The 17,354-nt window shown below is 38.8% G+C and overlaps 1 protein-coding gene across 6 annotated transcripts in view; it reads left to right on the forward strand.

The window, feature by feature from the left end:
- The window catches only part of PLEKHG1 (pleckstrin homology and RhoGEF domain containing G1), a 162,081-nt gene that overhangs the window by 80,542 nt on the left and 64,185 nt on the right, over positions 1–17,354 (forward strand). For 4 of the 6 annotated variants that reach the window (XM_048076918.2, XM_048076917.2, XM_048076916.2 and 1 more), the window contains one exon: positions 1,628–1,762. The exons of the other annotated variants lie outside the window; for them this stretch is intronic. In XM_048076918.2, coding sequence (XP_047932875.2) covers positions 1,628–1,762 — 135 coding nt within the window. The remainder of the gene's footprint in view (positions 1–1,627; positions 1,763–17,354) is intronic. 6 annotated transcript variants of the gene reach the window in all.

Consider the following 17,354-nt stretch of genomic DNA (forward strand, 5'->3'; position numbering starts at 1 on the left):
AAGCAATCTGTGAGCCGGTTGGAAGCAGTCATCTTTGTACGTTTACGTAGACCCTGTTCTATTTCCAGTTTGTTTACATGATTTTCCAGGACTGCATAGAAGACTCTGACTTTCAAGGTGCTTTGTGTGGAGGAAGGAAGATATTACTGCATGCATTTGGTTAAGACTGGGGCCCAGCTGAAAATCCTTTATAGTACTTGCATTATTACATACTGCGTTTCCCTCTTCCTGTATCCGGTGAGAGGCTCCAGCAGCACAGCTGGATTTTGCAGAGGTACCCACGTGTGCGAGGAGACCTCTGAGTTGGTGCTGAGTCACACCAGGAGGCTCACGGGCTCATTTTGGGCTTGTAAAGACAACTGCCCTGTTGTATGACTGGCACAACACCTTAATATCACCGTGCTGTGTCCTTGTGCTGCAATATGATTATGACTGGTAGCACACAGTAGTCTGCTGAAGCTCATTCAATGCATTTGAAGATGCTCTGAGACGTTAGAGCAACACTTTGTGTTTGAGTGAGATGTGGAGTGGAATGTCCAGGAAACATTTATACTGGATATGCCATTTCTCTGCTTAAAAAATTAAGAAAGTTTTGAAATGCTTCCTGTAAGCTGTGCTGCTAATAAAAGTGATTCTAGCACTAGTATATATAAAACAATCTTAAAGTGCTTATTGCAAGAGAAACCAGCATATTTGGACTCAGTACTGCAAATTTATCAGAACAATGCATTTAAACAAGTGCATAGGCTTAAGTGATTGAAGTGTTGCATACATTCAGAGAGGCTGACATGCCCATGGCTAGGCACTTGTGTTTGTTTTCTTACATTGCAGGAGAAAGGGTATGCTGTCATGTTTCATCTTAGCAGGTAGGAAGGAACTGTAGTTCGGTATTCATCTACCTTTGCTTGCTTTCCCATGATATTTCAGGAGCAAATTCAGCAGGAAACAGTTTTTTATTATTATTGTTTTTAATACAAAGTGCTTAGCCATCCCTGAGCCAACTTGCTGTGGAGCTTTGCTGTTAATCATCCATGTCAGTTATAAACATTACGCAGGGAAAACCATACTCAGTGCAGTGGATTTGCCCAGCACTTATCAATGTGGAGGCTGAATTCAAGATTAATTCAGAGCTGAGTAAAGTGTTCTGCCTTGTGTGCATTTAAGAAGTGAATTTAGTTCATTTTCCCTCTCTATTTCATTAACTCTGTGCCGATGAAGTAATGGAGCTTATGGAATCAAGCAATAAAAACATGCTTCGCCTCTGAAGTAAATGAGGGGTTGTTCCTCTTCCAGCCAGGGCAATGTGATACTTCTAAGGCTGTGTTGCATAAGGATGTAAATGATAGCTGTACACGGAACCACACGCACGGCCTGCGGAGCAGAAGTGATGTTTTCATTGGCTTGAGGGCTAGGCTTTGAAATCTGCGTGTGCGTACTTCCTCGCCTGTAATACTTAAACAAGTCTCTGACTTGCCTAAGGATCCTGATAGGAACTTGACTGTATTATAGGCAACCCATAAGGAGGAATGTTAAATTATCTTGGGGGAATTTCCTCATTTTATTTTTTTTTCCATTCAATACTTAATGTTTCATTGTGCCTACCTCCTTTCTCTTCCTTGCTTGCCAGATCTTATCCTGAAGCAAAAAGAGAAGCTTCTGTCAATCATGTCTTTACAGACTAGTGCCTCTTCGCTGCCACAAGGCTCTTTAATGACTACTGCTACTATTGTTAAAGGAAGTGTTTATTTGCAGCTGGAAAAAGGTAAGTTCTGAGTAGGACAGAAAACTGAGGCTTCAGTATCATTTGTAGAAGAAAGGCAGGTAGCATTTTATTGAGAGATTAAGCTGTCCCAGTTTGGAGGAGTCACACATCAAGGGGGGGAAATACATATATTTTTATATATATATTTCCCTCATATATATATATATATATAAAGTAAATACCCAGGAATATATATATATATAAAAACCATATATATATATATATACATGTATATGTATATATATATGTATATGGTTTTTATATATATATTCCTGGGTATTTACTTTGAAAACGCATCTATAAAGGGTGGAAGAAAAGAGACCCTGACCTTACTTCAAGGGTTGAGAAGTGACATAGAGGAGTGCATTTGTACGCTGCAAATAAGTGGGTTTTTCATGAAAAGGTGATACTTCTCAAATTCCTAGGATTGTATATACCACTTCTTTGGTATATATATTGTTTTGTCTGTGTATATACAGTGCAGTGCACAGTTTAGCTTATCCTCCAGACAACGATAATTAAATTAAACCTGTTATTATAATTTGTGCTTTCTAAAGCTGTACTCTTTTCTGTCTGAAGCAGTGAAAACAGCAGCTCTGATTATAAGGTGTATTCTCAGTGGATTTCTTTTTTTTTTTTCCTAGCATTATTTGCTCAGTGGTTGATATAATCCTGTTTAAAATTTTTTGCTTACTCGAGCATGTTCTGTCTGGCTATCATTATTTCATCATTCATTCATAACTGAGAAACTTAATACTGAAATCAAACAGCTTCAAACTCAGACAAGGTTTTTTGTCATTCTGTTTGCATCTCACTTTGTGCAAATAGGTAATACTTTTGTTGTCTGTTCTGTAGCTAGCAATTGCATTGAAAGCATTTGAAGCTAATTTTCATACAGAGTCAACATTCTGTGGTTAGAAGGGCTTAATTAGTTCAGATACCTTTAGTGCTGGTGTACCTCCTTATCTTGAAAGCAGTATCCACTAACTAATCCTTTATTTGTGTTGAGCTTTGGAATTTCCCTTGAAATGCCTTTTTGCAACCTTGCAGTATCAGTGGGAAGTGAACAGTCTGTCAGGTAAAAAGTGAGGTTGCAGGTAATCAAGTTGTTAATATATGTTAATACAAGTTTCTTCTCACTGATGGCAGACTGGGTGCCTGTGATTAACCTCAGAAAGAATGCTAATGTTGTGCTTATTCCTGATGTGGTTTATTACCCTCTGCTGTACCATTTAAAAAAAAAAAAAAAAGAATCTTTTCTTGTATTTATGCATGGGAGGACTGAATTTGTTAATCAAATGTCCAGGGCTATGTTTTCAGTGCTAAAAAGGGAATTGTTAAACCACAATAGCTAATTTGTGATAGCAATCTCAGTGTGAAATCCTAGTGGGCAGGTAGATTTTTTCCTCTAAAGCAAGTTGAGATCACAGTGTATTCTCCAATTCAGCTTGAACAAAACAATAGCCTGTTTCTTCTGTCTTATGATGATGGAACCAACTCAGCTTTACTATCTTGGCATAAAAAGGTATCATTTTATTTTGTTTTTGGTAAATGCTTAGACCCATTGTAAAATGTTCTTTCAGATTACAAGAATAAAGGTAATCCTAGAGAATCCTGATAGAGTTGGCTGAAAAAGAAAATCTGTAAAAAACCATTATATTCTATTTCTCAGGTTTCTGGTTTTATAATAGTATATGATTGCACTTGAGAGTATCATGTCATAGGAGGAGAAAAGGAATATGTCAAAAGTTACTGCTTTCTTCTCTCTGCATTGTGAGTTTTAAAGCTTGTGCATTGGACCAGTGTAACTGAAATACCCCTGACAAACTCTGTCCACTGTTCTGCTGAGGTCTAACTACACAAGCTAAAAAAGAATCTTTGTCCTGGTCATCAGTTTAAAGAAAAGAAAGTTGGGAGCTGAAGTGCAAATGTGAGGTTTGCAGTAAAGTGGTGGAGAGAGTGAAGACCCTGGGAAGACAGTGCCAGAGGCGTCCATGGAAGGTTCTGTGGATTTGGAGATCTGTGTGGTCATCATGTTGCATGTGGTCATGATGTCTTACAAACTCTTGTCTCAGTGACCCGAATACACAGAAATTCTCTCCCCTTCCCCTAGATTTCAGAGGTGGCATTTTCCTATAAATTTTGTAGCACACCCCTTTCTCTGACTCCCGTTGCCATAGCTGGAAATTCAGTCATTCCCAGCGCCATGCAAGGAAACTGGGAAAACCAATGCCCCAGACCAAACCCTTATAACATGTATTAAGGATATTTTACAAGTGGTCATCTTATGGTGGAGGTTGTTGGAGGTTGGAAAATTTATCCCTGATGCATGAGACAATACGAGTGTACAAGTAGAAAGAAGAATAACCATGAAGTTTTTCTTATGGATAATAGTTGTCTTGACCAGAGCCTGAAGAGGCTCAAGAAAGTATTCACGCACACTTAAGTGTGTGTGGAGAAAGAGAGATGATCTGATCCAATCTGTTAGTTCAGCTCATTTTAAACTATGGCATGTATTTGTGTGAGGAGGATTAGGGGTCAACTTTTCTTTAAGCTGCTTTGCTATCCTCATAGTGTAGACCCTAGTAGTTGCATTCATTCCAAGGGTTAACTACACATGACAACACATCAGTCAGCTGTCAAGACCTTGGATGTTTTAACTGACTGTGATTGCCCAGGCTCTGGCTGGCAGAAGAGTGCAAGTCAAATGTGGCTTTAAACCCAGTAAAAGCAAACGCAAGAATGTTGTTTCTGCCATGAGTTTAACACGTAATGGCAATAGAGAATATGCCTGCTCAGAGGCATATAACTCAGCATTCAGGGTGGACTTGTTTAGATCAAAAGGGAAACTTCACCAAAAGTCTTGCTCTGACCTTAAGAGGCCAACTATTTTTTTATTTTTATTTTTTGAATGTAACAGTTCTGAATTTAATGCTGATCCTGCTGGAAGACTTGAAACGAGAAAAATGAACAAACTCCAGGGGAAAATCAGAAACATAGTAATTCTTGGTATCCAGTCTCTTGTGGAATGGAGTCAGAGATCTTTGTTTTTTATCAGAAAAAGGGTCATACCCTTATCAAGCATTCCCTCCCTTCCTCATCCCTCCCAAAAGGTACAGTACTCTTAATTAGTTTTGGCAGAGAAAAGCTATGAGGAAGTCAGGGAATATGTTTTATTTTATAGCATTATCAGTAGTCAGAATTAGTTCTTAACCTAAAATTTGAAAGATGTATTTTTTAAGGATATGTCTACAGCAGTTTCTGTTCGTTTCCACTTCTTTAGCTTGTACAATATAAACAGTGTGATTAACAGGATCCATGAAAAATGCAAAAATGCATGATTAACTAGAAGAAAAGTGATTATATTTTTAAATAAATGCTTAAAGCTAATTATTTGCCTGTTTCTTTACAAAATCAGCAAGCTTCTCTGTACATTAGCCTGATGAAATGGTGGCCATCCTGCTGCTCCGTTTGCACCTGTGTGTTGTAGCTGCCCACTGGGGTTGTTGCATGACTGGATCGGTCTTCTCCTCAGTATGGATATTGGTGCTACCTTTAATATGTTGGTTTCTGGTCTTTCAATTTATTTGGGGGAATCCCAAATTGCAATTTTACTTTTTGCTGCAACATTCCTCTGTAAAACTATCTACTTAAAACAAAATGAAACAAACAAACAAACAAAAAAAAACACTGTGTAGGATAATACCATCCACAACAAAGCTAGGATATAACTGTGGTCTAGGCAAGTATAGTGTCTGTGCTCTGTAATTGTAATGGAAGGATTTTAACTTAAAAAAAAAAAAAAAATAAATATGAGTATTGTTAGTGAAGTAATGAGTTAATGGACTTGCAACTTCTAAGTAGATGCGTGTAGGATATGTTTGATAGTTGTGAGGAACTGTGCTGAAGAAGAAGGGTACAATTGCTCTGACCTTCATTCTTTGCTTACAGGAACAAAGCTAAGCATCTGTGATAAAGATAAAAGTGGCCATTGCTGTTTGAATTGGGGCTGTTATCGATATTTGAACACAGTGGCCAAATCAAAGGTTGTTAAAAATTGGTGAAACTCAGATCTGGGTCAGGCCTAATGGTTACTTGACAGAGGTAGTTTCTTTTTTGATACACACAGCTGAAATTCAAAGCCTTCCTCCTCCAAAATTTTCAGGCATATTAGAAAGGGTCCTGAAATACCTCAAATAACTCCTTTTTGGACAAGTGTGATATAAAATCTCCAAATACTTGGTTGCAGGTCACAAAAGGAACAAATGTGCTCCTGGTCTCCCAGGAAGGAGCTGAGAACACAAACCATGTATTTACGTGTGAAATTGGGCTCAAGAAGATATGGCCCCTGTGCTTAGTGCTGCCTGAGGGAGAGAGCTGGAAGATGATTAAATTAGTTTTCTGTGTGTCTGTACAGTGACTATGACTGTTAGCACTAGGTGAAGTTCATTTTCCTTTTTTTTTTTTTTTTTAAATCAAAATCAGGTGTAGAACTGAGAAGTTAAAAATAAAATAAGTTGCTGTGGTGGCAGCGAGAAACAAGCTGCTTCCTTTGTTCCTTCCCCTTTGCCATCACACCTCCTTTCCCCATTATCCAACCCTAAAACCTTCAATTATTTGTCTGATATTTGAAATTGTGAAACTGTTCCCACTGGTGCAGACCTGCCAGTACTAATTAAATTTCAGGATTGGTCAATTATTTCTTTTTAAAATTGAGCTTTGTAAAGCATATCTGAAGACGTAATTACCATTATCTGTCTAGGGACCCTGGCTCCCTCCATACTTAATACCATTTCTTGGGAGTAAATTTATTTCATCTTTAATTCACACAGCTTTGAAGTTTAACAAGAATTAATGGAAAACCTGTGTTAATTAGTCTTTTGCCACTTGCAAATTTCTTATTTCAAACTTTGGTCATAATGCATGAAAACAGGGATAGGTAGTTTCCTTGGAACTTAAATAAGATGCTGCCTCCCAACCCTGCCCACCAAAGTGTTTTATGTAGGTTTGTGTGGTGTGTTTTAATAAGCGCAGGGAAGCGTGTAGCTGGTGATGTTCAGAACTGCTGAAGTTAGTTCACTGTATTTTCCAGGAGTCTTCTTTTAAATTTACTGTTTGGCGTGCATGGAATGACACGTCTACTGTTTGACAAACATGTATAGAGCAATAAATTGTAGCTGTAATTCATACATACTGCCCTCCAATACAGCTACAATTTAACTTTTAATGCTAGGACAATTTCAGGTAACATTTTGACTCTTAATGAATACTTTATACAGATATGTATTGCACTACCAATAATATAAGCCATAGTGAACATGATCAGTGATAGCAGCCAGTATGAAGTGTTTTAAAGGATGTGTTAAATACATCATCTGATGTGCCATGCCCATTGAATATCTGATTTATACTTCTAGGACCAAAACTCTTGTACATTTTGTAGTTTTAGTTCTATTTAATGGAAAAGTCAATGTTGGTTATTATTGTGCATACAGCGAATGTCAGTAGCTGGCTCCTTATAATGCGTGGCTCTCTGTCCTTACCATTGGCTTATCAAATAGCATTATTTGTATGTGAAACTAATACATTGCATAAAGCGTGAGTTTGCCTTTGCTAGCAGTGAGTTTTATCTACCTTCGGGATTTCTGCTCACTTTATCTTAAGAGTCTCTCTTGATTTCCTTGGTTAGTTTATATCTCACATTAGTTACAGAGTTAATTCTTTGCTGCAGACTGAGTCTTATATTTAAGTGTGGCTTATGTTCAAAAGGATGCTTTTGTTCAAAATAGCCTTAGAAAAAAGAAAAATTTTCTTGTTTGTGTAGTTGCACATCAGCAATGTTTTCTTTCTTTTGTTTTTGTTGCTTCTCTTTCTAAGGACTTTCAAGCTTTCAGCTTTGGTTTTGGAAAAATAGTTCTTTTAAAATAATAGGAAGCAAACCAAAAAACAACACCCCATAACTGTGTTGGAAGAAGTGAAAATGTAGCATTCATTTATACTCTGGGGAAAGAAGTTAGGCTGGTATATTTTACTCTGTTTTTACTAGAGAGATGCGCCTGTATGTGGTTTCTGTGGCTTTGGTGCTACTTGGTAACTTCACTAACTTAACTGTGTCTCTAGAAGAGAGAAGAAAGGAGATGTCGAATATGTAAATATACGTGTGCATTGCAGAAGAATTGTTGTTTGTTTTTTCTTGTTGCTGTTCTTAAATTTTCATAGCTTGCTTAGCGTCCAACTAATACATTTGATCTCTTGCTGGAAAAAAAATACTTTTCATCCTGTAACACTTGACAAGATTATTTCAGTGCAGGTTAGTGATGCTGTGTGTGCATGGGCGGAGGGGGGGATGCTACTATTTTAGGAAAATCTTTTCCATCAGTCTGTCATGCAGTCTGTAAAGGGAGCTTAAGTCTTAGCCATAGTGCAAATAATTTGCCAAGCAGCATTTCCCGGACAGCTTATGGAAAGAAATTCTGGAGGATTCCCAAATTTAAATAATCAAAAGATACCGCTTGGTATGTCTACAGCTTTCTGGAACTGGAGTGCAGAACTGGCCGTGGAATAAATACTCGGCACCCTGAACTGCCTGAGGAGGCTGCAGAGCAGCAGACATGGAAAAAGAATTTTCCCGAAAGTTAAAACCTTATTCCTCTTTGAGGCCTGCAGTGATGGCAGGTGTCCAGCTGTGGTATCAAAACTGCGGTTTTAAAATTGGAATGAGAGGGTGGCTCTTAGCCACTTGCTAATCTTGTGCTGAACGTCTCCAAGAGAGTTACCAGTTACACTGCTTCACAAGTGCAGAAGTAATCCCGGGGGGGCTTGCTCTGCAGACGTGTTTCTGGACAGCAGCACTCCTAGAGTGTTTGAAAACAGCGGTAACTAATTAACTGCTGGAAATTAAATTTATTTGTTGGGCTAAGTGTGATACACAGTGTATATGGAGTTGTGCCTTCAGTGAAAATGAATCTGCATGTGCTGTAGGATGAGGTTTTGGGTAAGTGTTTCCTTGTCTTTTACCTTTTCCATCTTTCTTGCTTTTGCCTGCATCCTCTGAAAAGAAGGAACTGTTTGTAGTAGACCCTGAAAACAGAGCATCTTTTATTTAAAAAAACAAATCAAACACCTTAAAAATCTGGTAATACAGTTTTGTAAAAATTTGTGGCATTTTTTGGGGTTGTTGTCTTTGTTACTGGCCACCTACGTAAGTGCAGTACAGAAAGCACTTAATGATTGTTGAGTAATTTAAGATAGGAAGCATACTGTGGTACATCATTGGATTTCTAAGGTAATTTTAATTTCCAAGAACTAAGTAGCAAGAAAAACAACTAATAACAATATCCTGTATTTTTATGCCAAAAGTTCTCTGCGGAGGGTTTTTCCTAACTTGGTCATTGAGTGCAGCACAGCTGCCACGATCAGTCTCTTTGGCCATTGCAGCTTGCTTGTCTCAGTGTGTGTACCTCTGTCTTCTCAGTGATGTTACAAAATCCTTTAATTCACCTCCTAAGTGGCAAGTCTGAACTGCTGTGGGGTTGTTTTGGTCATTGTCATAATTGCATATTGTATGGATTGGCAGAGCTGTACAAGAATTAAAGCTATGTTACGACTATATTATTGCTGGGCATTTCATTTGCCATTTCTCTTGAAATCTTCAAAGAAAAAGAGAAAGATACAGAGACAAACTGCACATCTGGGTGTTTCAGATGTGCTTTATGCTGAATTTTCATAGAAACCATAAATGCAAAGTATGCTTGATTTTGTTTCAGTGTAATGCCTTCTTGTTTTAATGTTGTATTGCTAGTGTTTTGCACAGGGGCATGTGGGAGCTAAGTAGTTGTCTTCTTTAGTCCAAGATCTGGCAGATCATGGTCTCAAGTACCACTCTAATTTCTTTTAGATTTGCTTTCTCTAGAAATTGCCATCTATAGGGGAAAAAAAAGTTAATTTTTCTAAAAGCTCAGAAGCCTTTTCCCTTTAACTTGCAGGTTTTCAGGGAAATAGAATTATAATGCATTTATCCTCCCGTGATTCAAAATAAGTTCCTTGTATGTGCTGGTGCCCATATAAGCACTCTACAGAAGATGAATTGCAGTGAGGTTGCACTTCTTGTTGTGGAGAGAAAGTGGGAAGAAAAGAAGAGGATGCATTTAACACTGCCCAAAGGAACCAGCTCTAACAGGAGATAAACATTTCCAAACTTTACCTCTGAAGTCAGAGGTTTACTGTGCAAGTCAGTTTTGTTGGAATCAGCTGATGGGAAGTGATGTCTAGCCAGAAATTAATGTGTTGTGTGTGCATGCGTCTGTGCACCCGTGCTGTTAGATCTCACAGTTCTGCCTAAATCCCTGTGACTGTGTGCACCTGGAGCTAAGTGTACATTTAAGTGTACTAGAGGATGTGGTCGGGAGTAGAGGGGGTGGAAGCATGAGGTAGGTCTCTCTTCTATCAAATTCCTTTTTTTCATGGTTTTTAAATAACCCACAACATCCCCCAAAGGTGCCATGACAGGTAAGGGATCAGGCGTGTTGAACCTGGGACAGCTTGTGTAGCTCCAGAGTGCAGCTATCTTAATTCCCCCAAGCACTTCCAAACGCTTTGGTGTGGTGACAGAGGGGACAGTCCTGTTCCTCTGGGAGCCTCTGGGCCACGTGCTCTTGCCTCATCCCTCCTTCTCGTGAGGGTGCTCGTGCAGTTACAGCTTGAGCAGAGGTCTGCTGCAGGTGAGCACTGAGCTGTGTGGCCACAGGAGGATGGGTGCTGTTGTGAAAAGAGGGGTTGGGGTTAGGTGTTCAGGGTGAGAGGGAGAGAAGTAAACCCACGGGTGGGCTTAAAGTGGATTTAGAGTAGCTGTGAGGCAGTCTTGAGACCAAACTGGCTTGAAAATTAAGAACCTAAATATATTTTTCTCGCTGTCTATGATATCTTCATATTAGCATTTAATCCTCTTGCGAGGGTTTTGACCAGCATATAAAACAGATAAATATTTCATTGTGGCCTATGTAAAAGAGTAAGAAAATGCTTAGATTATTTAAAAACCTTTTTAAAAAGCTACTGTTTCTGTGCCTTTTAAAGTAGGGTGAGAAAAAAAAAGCAGATGGTAAATGCATTATATGATCATTTTCTTCATGGGTTAATCTCCTGAATGACAAGTAAATATCTGGGGAGGGATGTTACCTGTGTGTGATTGTTTTCGTAGTGTTTATAAATATACTCGAATCATGTTTGCTAGCAATGTCAGGGTACATAGTGTATTTCTACAACCGTGTCTGGGTTGAAGAATAGTCTAGATAGTACATGTCCAGTTATAATCTTTTATAGCTTTTCTAATTCATTTATTTTTAAATCCTGGTGCTTTCTACTGCACTAAATGCTTGCTGACCTTTGATTTCTCTTACTGGAGGATGGGGAGGAAAGAAGAAAAAGAGGGGTCTTAGGAAATGCTTTTTCCCCACTCAGACAGGAAGGGTAGCTTACCTTGTTAGTCTTATTTGGGTTTAAAGGGTGCATGTGGAGGGATGGGGAGGAGGGGAAATACAGATTATATTGCATCCTTCACACAAGGCAAATGTTAAAAGCAAAGTATCGAATATTTAGGAGTATTACAGATTTGATAAAACCTGCATGATAAATATGAGGCTTAAAAATGTCTGTGGTTCTTGCTGAACAACCTTTATTCCATTAAATGTTTTATTTCTAATACTCTTTTAATAATGCTTAAATTGAGTATTTAATACAAAGCATTTTGCTTTGTACTTAAAATTTATATACTGAACTATATATCCATTAAGATTTTTTCATCCTACTTAGACATCATCCAGTTTTCACAGATTGAAAAGTATTCATGCAGCTGCTTACTTTTCACTAGATTAATTTCATCCCCTCCTTTATTTCCATTTTAAATCAACACCAGATAATTGGTTCAGTAATGCCTCTCTCTTGTGATCTGGAGAGTTGAGATTGTCAGCTACTTTTGTACAGCTGGAAAAAATCTATTTGTTCATTTCTTAACCTTTTGACACATCTGTTTTTACAACCCTGGTTGTTTTTGATGGGGAGTTAAAATACGGAATAACCACTGCAGAAGGAAACATCTTTTGTTATGAACAGAGTGTAAACTGAACCTAACGCAATGGGAGGGTAGCATCCTTACAGAAAAGGCTTTTACACACATGTGAAAACCCCAAAGTAAAGTTCCTTCTCTTCCCTCATGTGACTGCCTGTTGAATTTTGATTTGTTGTAGTAAAAAGTGAATTTTTAAAGTTTTATTCATGTATACTAGACACACAACTGTACACATTCATTTGAAATCAGTGTAATCACTGATCCTTTACTATAAAGGCAGGCTCAACCAAGTCAAGACTGTCTTTCCTTCTGTCCATGGCAGCAAGCGAGGCATGTCTCAGAAGTCAAGACAACTGATTTCCGTGTGAAGATACTAAAATGCCATTGTAATAAGCAGGCAAATTCAGGAGTTTAAAGCATTCACAGAGGAATCGGTTTAAAGGATCTCTGTGCTGTTTTCTGATGGCATACTGTCTTCAACCCTGAGCTCAAGGGAGTTCTAAATCACTGGTGCATGTAGGTGCTGAAGAAAGAAGTAGTTTATCTATCTTCCACCTAATGGTATTATATCCATCAAGCCTTTAGGCTTCAGCAGCTTAACACCAATCCTGCTTTTATTGCACTTGGGAAGCATAATGTTATAGCAAAGCTACTTGCCCTTTTCAGTATCTTCCCAGTAAAAGTGGAGGTTTGTAATAATGTGGTGTGACAACAGGTCAGATTTTCATCCTCCTCCTTTCTACCACAAAATATATGTGTATTATGCAGCAGAATGCGTTGTTAATATTTCTTGCCTATCAGGTAAATACATGTGTGAAATTGAAAGATTTTTTTTGCCTCTCCTGTCATAAAAATTATGAGTGTGTTGCAGTGCCATAAAACACGGCACTGGTTAGATATCATGTGTGCAAGATAGCTTTCAAGCTAACTAAGTTTCGGAGAAGATAAAAATCTGTCTGCTGCAGCAGAAGTACATTATGGACATTAATCCTGTTCCTGACTCTGGGCTCACTAGTTACTAGCGGGCTGTGCAGGAGGAGAGCCAGTCTCGTGCTACCTCTGGGGCACTGGCAGAAACTACAGTGTTACCTTTGGGCTGCTGCAATGGAGAAAGTTGAACACTGCCTTGTATCTGAATTCATTTCTACGTGATGTAGACAGGTTTTTGTGATATCAAAATGGTTCACAGCCTCTTTAGGCTTCTGCCTAATGAGGGTTACATATATCAGTGTTCCTAAAAACAACTACGAAGAGCTATGGCAGATGGAAATGAGGGTGTGCATTGCTTTCTGTATGGAGTAACTAATTTTTTTTGTAGTCTGTTAAAATCAATGAGTTACAGTTGTTTTCACAAGCTAAATGTCTGGCTCAAGGGCCTGTTCTCTAAAGCTACCATATTCCTTTAGCGTCCCCTTGCCTGAAGTCCTGAGGGCTTAGCATTGACAAGGGACATGAAATGTGGAACCCCTCAGCAAAGGACTGTTTTATATTTGGTCCTAAATGCCCTGATGATATGTAGAAACCTAGGCAAGAGGACAGTCAAAGTTACCAGGGTAACTGCAATGCTAAGACTTCATTATGTGTAACCTCTACCTTTACCGTGCTGCTTTACTCATATTTCTTAAAATCCTATGAAATGACTTCTATGCAATCAGCATCAGCTTTCCAGTCAAGAATACACATAACTGAGTAATGATATCAGATAGTCTGGAGAAGGGCAAATGATAACTTTTTTGTTCACTGTGGGTTGTTCATTTTTTATATTTTTTTATCTAACCAAACTCATGAGATGGACTCCAGAGTATTAGCTGAAGTAAGGCTTTACACTCCTGCAGCAGCTCATGTTCCGAGGATGGAAAAGAGTAAATCACTCACATTAAGAGCTCATGACTTACATGTGTGGAGAAAATGTGCCAAATTCATTTAATTTTTATGGCAGGTTAGAATATAACTCCTTTCTCAGAAATGGTTTATTTAATTTTAAACTTTTAGGTATAAACAGTAATGGGATATCAACTGAACTTTTTAGGTGGCCTAGCATGATTGATGCTTTAAATCCCAGTGATAAAGAACAGCTTGTCTCTTAAGTGAGTAGAAAATGATTCTCTTGGGCTACTGATACCTAGTTAGTAATGGGAGGCATATTTTTTTTTTAGCATTAGTGGGATGGCTTTTCCAGTTTCTGACTAAATACAATAAATATTTCCTTAAAACTCATATGGGAAAATGGCTGCACACTTTGGAAATCTGAAAACCCTGATGTGCAGCATGTATATCCCCTCAGTTCCCTTTTGACACATCTGAAGATTTTCTAAAAATGAATCTAGTTCAGATGAGGATGTGGAGGTGCCTAATGAATTACCTTTATCTAAACTAACAATATTGGAAGCTGTCACTTCCAATGTCCTGTCATCTCTGTAACACAGGATAAATGGAGAGGGTAAGTGGGATCGATAAGGAAGGATTCCTAGCTACATCACTATGTATAGAGTAATATTACAGTCTCAAAGCTTGACTACCACTATCAGTGATATGTTCTTAAACTGTGTTAATCTGAAAAGAGAAAAGTAAACATAAGAGAAAGGAATGTCAATACTGGGGGAAAATGGTGGGCCCCAGTGTAACACACTCAGTGCATACTCCATAATTGTTTTCCTGTTTGCTAATGTTGGTTATCAAGTCCTTTATCTTAAATATGCTTCTTGCCACCTCTGGATGTTAGAGACAAAGTGCTGACATGGTGGGACTTGAAGTTCAAAATATCCTTTTCAGGGTACAGAGAAGCTGATAACAAACAAAATCCCATGGTTCCTGCAGTAAGAACTCTGGCAAATCCTAATGATAATTGTTTTGCTCACATCCCTAGATATGCCATGCTAGCATGCAATCAATAAAATAAGAAAATCAATAAAGCAGAAAACCACAACTCAAAATCCTATAAATTGACAATGGTGACAGGTTAAGAGTATATAGAGTGACTAGGACTTCCAGGTGCTTTTATCCTTACACATTCCTGTCTGTGTGGTATTCTTCCAAGACAGAGTTATTGCCAGATGCAAAAATACTAACAACAAATTACCCCAACCTTCAGAAGTTTCTCCTGAGTGTTCTCCTAACACAAGACTCCTTCTTCCCTAGGCATAAATAAATTTTAAATAAAACGTATGTAGCAAAATAAGCATACATTTAATGTTGTGACTAAACTAGCTTAGAGTTTGCACAGTCTTCTGGTGAGCAAGATGTCATACTTTAGGAACACAGTTTGTGTCAATGTCTGTTTTCGAGTCCTAAAAATGGATTTATGTTGTTGCGCCTTAAAGGGCACAGGGGGACACTGATGTTGGAGCTGCTTCTTGGTAATTCCAATAGAAGTGGGCTGTGCTTGTTAAGAGGTGCTTTTACTAGCTGTGACTCCACCGTCTCTCTAACTCTGCCATTGAGGTCTCCTACCAGTGGAGACCAACTTGGGAACTTCCCCTCCATCCATCAACGTACATGTGAACATCACAGGTTAGCCATGGAGCTCATCCAGTTTTTTGTGTTGCATTTTTCTGAGCTGCAGTCAGCTACAACTACTGCCCTGTGAAAGGCAGCAGTACGACTGCAGTCAGTTTGACTCTCATTGTTTGGTGCTCAGGCCTTCAGCCTTTGACATTGTTTTCAAAGAATTTTGCTCTGATTTCATTGGAGGGGAATGTTTCCCCCAGATTGTTTTTCTAAGCTTTGAACTATTTTGCAATTAACTTGTAATTGGCAGGATTTGTGCATAGTTTAAAATGTTTCATGTCCTTTAGTTTAGATTTTAAAGAACATGTATTCATTGAAAAAATTGGAGTGGATATTTTAATATCTTTTGGTGCTCTGTTAAGTGATGCTGATCAGTTGCAAAAGGGTTTTGGTTTACTCTCCTCACTCAACTTGTCCTGGGGAAGAATGTAACCATTTCTGTGGCATAATGGATTGTGAGATAAATGTTTTTGGATGCAGAAACAAGTATAACTGATATCATCTGTGGCTGTATATAGAAACTGATGTAAAAGAAGAAAAATGATGTGGAGGAGAGCCACCATCCTTTTTCACTGAATAAAGTTAATGAAGAAATTATTTGCAAGCCCTGATTCAGTACAAGAGTCTTACTAAAAAGTTATGTTTGATCATCTGTTACTGATCAAAATTATACAAACTTCACAAATCTTTTGCCAAAATCTTTGTTAATAAAGCATTTTAATAGCTACATAATTTCTTAATACCTGTAAAAGTGAGATGCTCCTTACTGAAACCCTTCCTCTGTGAGGAATAGATTATAGGCCACGCAAAAAGGGGAGAGTAGGAGAAGGCCCAGCTACTGCTCTTTCAACCTGTGCCTCTTTGTAGTAAAATAATGGTAGTCAGGGTTTCCAGAGAGATGGGGATTTGAAAAGTGAGAATGCCAGCTAATAGCTGTGGTAACAGGCTGAACGTAGCGGAATAATAGCCGTGCAGTGGCCTCTCAGCCTTGTGGTGTGCCCCAGCACTCAGTAGCGAACTTGCAGCTTTGTTTGCCCATGGAAAGCCAGGCAGGAGCCGGGAGACCCACTTGCATCCTGCCCTGCTGGGAGAAGTGTGGAGCTCAGCCTCCCTGCCCTCCCCGGCTGCCCTACCAGCCCTGTCCTGCTGGATGCGACAGAAGTTAGCTCACCGAGGATTTACAGCTTGATGGTGTCATTTTGGTCTTGGAGGAAAACGAATGTTTTATTGGGTGAGGTTTTTAAAAAATAAATAGGGACTGTGAGTGAGGATGGCTCCTAAAGATGAGGCTGGACACTGAATTACCTGGTAAGTTCCCATGTGTAAGGGCTATGGAGTTGAGAAACCCTTGATGCTCTCTATAAAAACAAGAGCAACAAAAGGAATTGTTTTCTTGCATGGCTTGTTCAGAAAACTCCGCAGTTACAACACTGCTGTAATATGTGCTCAAATGCTCTGCCTCCTGCCTTCAGTGTTTCCGGGTCATGGTATTTACCTTTCTGGCAAAGTTTCTCAAAGCCTGAGCTGCGTGTTTTGGATTTGAGATTTTGATTTGGAGCCCAACTGAATATTTAAATAGAGGGATTTGCTACTTGTTTCTCACAGAAAACGAGCTAGTGGAAAACCCAAACAACGAGAAAAACAGTGGGATTAAATGTCCCTGTCTGGAAGAAAGATCCAGTGTGAAGGAGAAACCTGAGAAAAACAATTCTGATTTGCTGCACTAAGAAGGTTTGAGTAGGAGTCTATGTTTCTCTCTTCTCTGTCTCTGATTTGAGCACTGAGAAGGCAAATCTGAATTGTGCACTGACCACTGCTGGCTGTTTGGGCCACATGGACAGATTTAGATGTTGACTGGAGTTACCAGCAGTCTGAAAACTGGCCAGGGTAAAAGTGTTTGAGATGGTAAAAGAGAGGCAAGGTGGCACTGACTGTAACTGTAAAAGTAAGGCAAGCAGGAGGGTGGTGGCAGACAGTTATCTGATGTCTTTTCATGAATGTTTTCAATTTCTCTTATCTTGC

Source organism: Anser cygnoides, chromosome 3, assembly GCF_040182565.1.
Source record: "Anser cygnoides isolate HZ-2024a breed goose chromosome 3, Taihu_goose_T2T_genome, whole genome shotgun sequence".
Classification (NCBI taxonomy): Eukaryota; Metazoa; Chordata; class Aves; order Anseriformes; family Anatidae; genus Anser; species Anser cygnoides.